At 36.2% G+C, this 2047-nt stretch overlaps 1 protein-coding gene across 2 annotated transcripts in view; it reads left to right on the top strand.

Moving 5' to 3' along the window:
• The window catches only part of LOC122082540 (ascorbate transporter, chloroplastic-like), a 13970-nt gene extending 13159 nt beyond the window's left edge, over positions 1-811 (top strand). For both annotated transcript variants that reach the window (XM_042650174.1, XM_042650175.1), the window contains 2 exons: positions 171-255; positions 350-811. In XM_042650174.1, coding sequence (XP_042506108.1) covers positions 171-255; positions 350-447 — 183 coding nt within the window. In that variant the 3' untranslated portion in view covers positions 448-811. The remainder of the gene's footprint in view (positions 1-170; positions 256-349) is intronic.
• The last annotated feature ends 1236 nt before the right edge of the window (positions 812-2047 follow it).

Genomic DNA, 2047 nt, shown 5'->3' with positions numbered 1-2047 from the left:
GGGGGGTGGGGGAAGGTTCACCAAAAAATCATTTGAGGAAACTAGTTCACATAGTGGTAATAATCAAAATCTTCTCTTTTCATACTTCCTCAGAGTATGAAATATTAACAAACATCTGTAGACTTTGATGTCTGTCAACAAAATTAGTTATGTAAATTTTGGAAACATAGGGAGTATTGCTGGGACTATCAAACACTGCTGGAGTGCTTGCTGGTGTCTTTGGCACGGCCGCCACTGGATACATTCTCCAAAGAGGTACAACCATGAAACCAGCACTGTTTACTTAATTGTTCTAAGGTACCACCGTTGGTTGAACTTAATTATTTGATCTTCAAATTAACTCTTGCAGGTTCATGGGATGATGTCTTTAAAGTGTCTGTTGCCTTATATATCATTGGCACATTGGTCTGGAATTTATTCTCAACTGGAGAGAAAATTCTCGAGTAGGGGAATATAAAGTGATAGAAAGAAAGGGAAAGAAAAAGATGAAGCCTATAATGAAGGCACAGAATTCCAAAGAAGGTAATAGAGAGACATAAATAGACCATCAGGTCTCAGGTGAATGGAGGGAAACGTGGCCAAAACCAGAATGCCACCATTTTGGAAGATATCTCCTTCATGTTGACTTATTTGAAGCTGTACCCCACCAATATGAGGTTGCCACTTGGCTTCACAGGTCTCCAAAATTCCTTTTATTCTTATATAGATGTTTTAGTTTATAAAATTTCAGGTAGACCTTCCCCCCACCCAATCCAAACCCTCTCTCAGTAGACACTATGCAGTAATCAATAGAAAACCTCATGAGTAGTAATCTTGAATCTCTAGTACTTTGGTCTATCTCCTATGACAAAGTTACAACATTTTCTTGCACTGGATCATATTCATCTTTTGCACTAGACCCCTAGATAAACGAGAATGAATGATAAAATGTACACTAGTTCTAAAAATTGAAGTAAAAATGCAAAGAAAAATGGTCAAATTTTGGTCGAGGCTCCATTTGTCTTCAGGTGAAAGTAATGTAAAATGAAGAATTTAAAAGTAAAATTTCATTTTTTTGTACTTAATTTAACTGAAGAATGTCCAAAATAGAACAATCCAATGCACAAGGCTCCTGTTACTGTAGGATCTGGGAGGGGCAAATGTATGCAGCTTCTTTATCATCCGCCCCTGCTTCACGGAGAGGCTTGTTTCCAGGTTAGACATATTGCATCCGGAAACAGAGGGCATTTGGTTACCCATTCTTCATAGCACAAGTCAAGCGTATGGTGTTGTCTTCCCTATCTATCCTGAAGTATTGTACTCTTTTTTTTTTTTACTTCAATTTTTCCCGCTCTCTTTCTAATTAATGCTCTATAAAAATTTATGAATTAGGCATAGATGCCCACTTAAGCCTTAAGGCAGCCATGGACTTGGGGAAGTTGGGCGTTGGCTGGTGGTCAGTCATCAACTTTCTTGCAGACCCTGCCAATTGCATTGTACCATATGATATGTCTTTTTCCATTGCTGCTTTTCTTTAAAAATAAATTTTTATTATTTGGAAAGTTCTCTAGCTGATTGGGATTTGAACCTATGGTTCCCCAAGGTTCGATAAGTTTTAGATAGCCACTGGGGAGTAGGGAAGTAGAGAAGTGATAATGTAGAGTTTTTCATTTGGAGGTGAAAAAAAAAAAAAAAACTCTAATTTGTTACTTCCAAAACTGGACAGAGGGGTAAAAAAAAAAAATAGTGTTTAAAAAAAAAAAGGGGAAAAATAGATTGATACTCATTGATCCGAATCAATCTGGATCGATGCTGATGCTGTCGCCTAAATCCTTGATTGGAACTCCTTTTGTCAATAAATCATTTTTCTTTGAAAATTGAAATTTAGGTTAAGTATGTATAAACAAATTTTTAACATGGATTTGAATCACATTCTATGTTATGAAAAATATTTACCATCCAAAATGAGAAAAAAACAGTCTTTGTTCAAAGAAATACGTTGTGAGACGACAAATGAATTATCTATCGGTCCCGATAAAAAACGAATAATTTGAGTGGAAAGTTCACA

The sequence above is a fragment of the Macadamia integrifolia genome, chromosome 6 (assembly GCF_013358625.1).
Source record: "Macadamia integrifolia cultivar HAES 741 chromosome 6, SCU_Mint_v3, whole genome shotgun sequence".
NCBI classification, from domain to species: Eukaryota; Viridiplantae; Streptophyta; class Magnoliopsida; order Proteales; family Proteaceae; genus Macadamia; species Macadamia integrifolia.
Note: the sequence above shows the minus strand (reverse complement) of the source record. Positions and strands in the feature narration are given on the sequence as shown.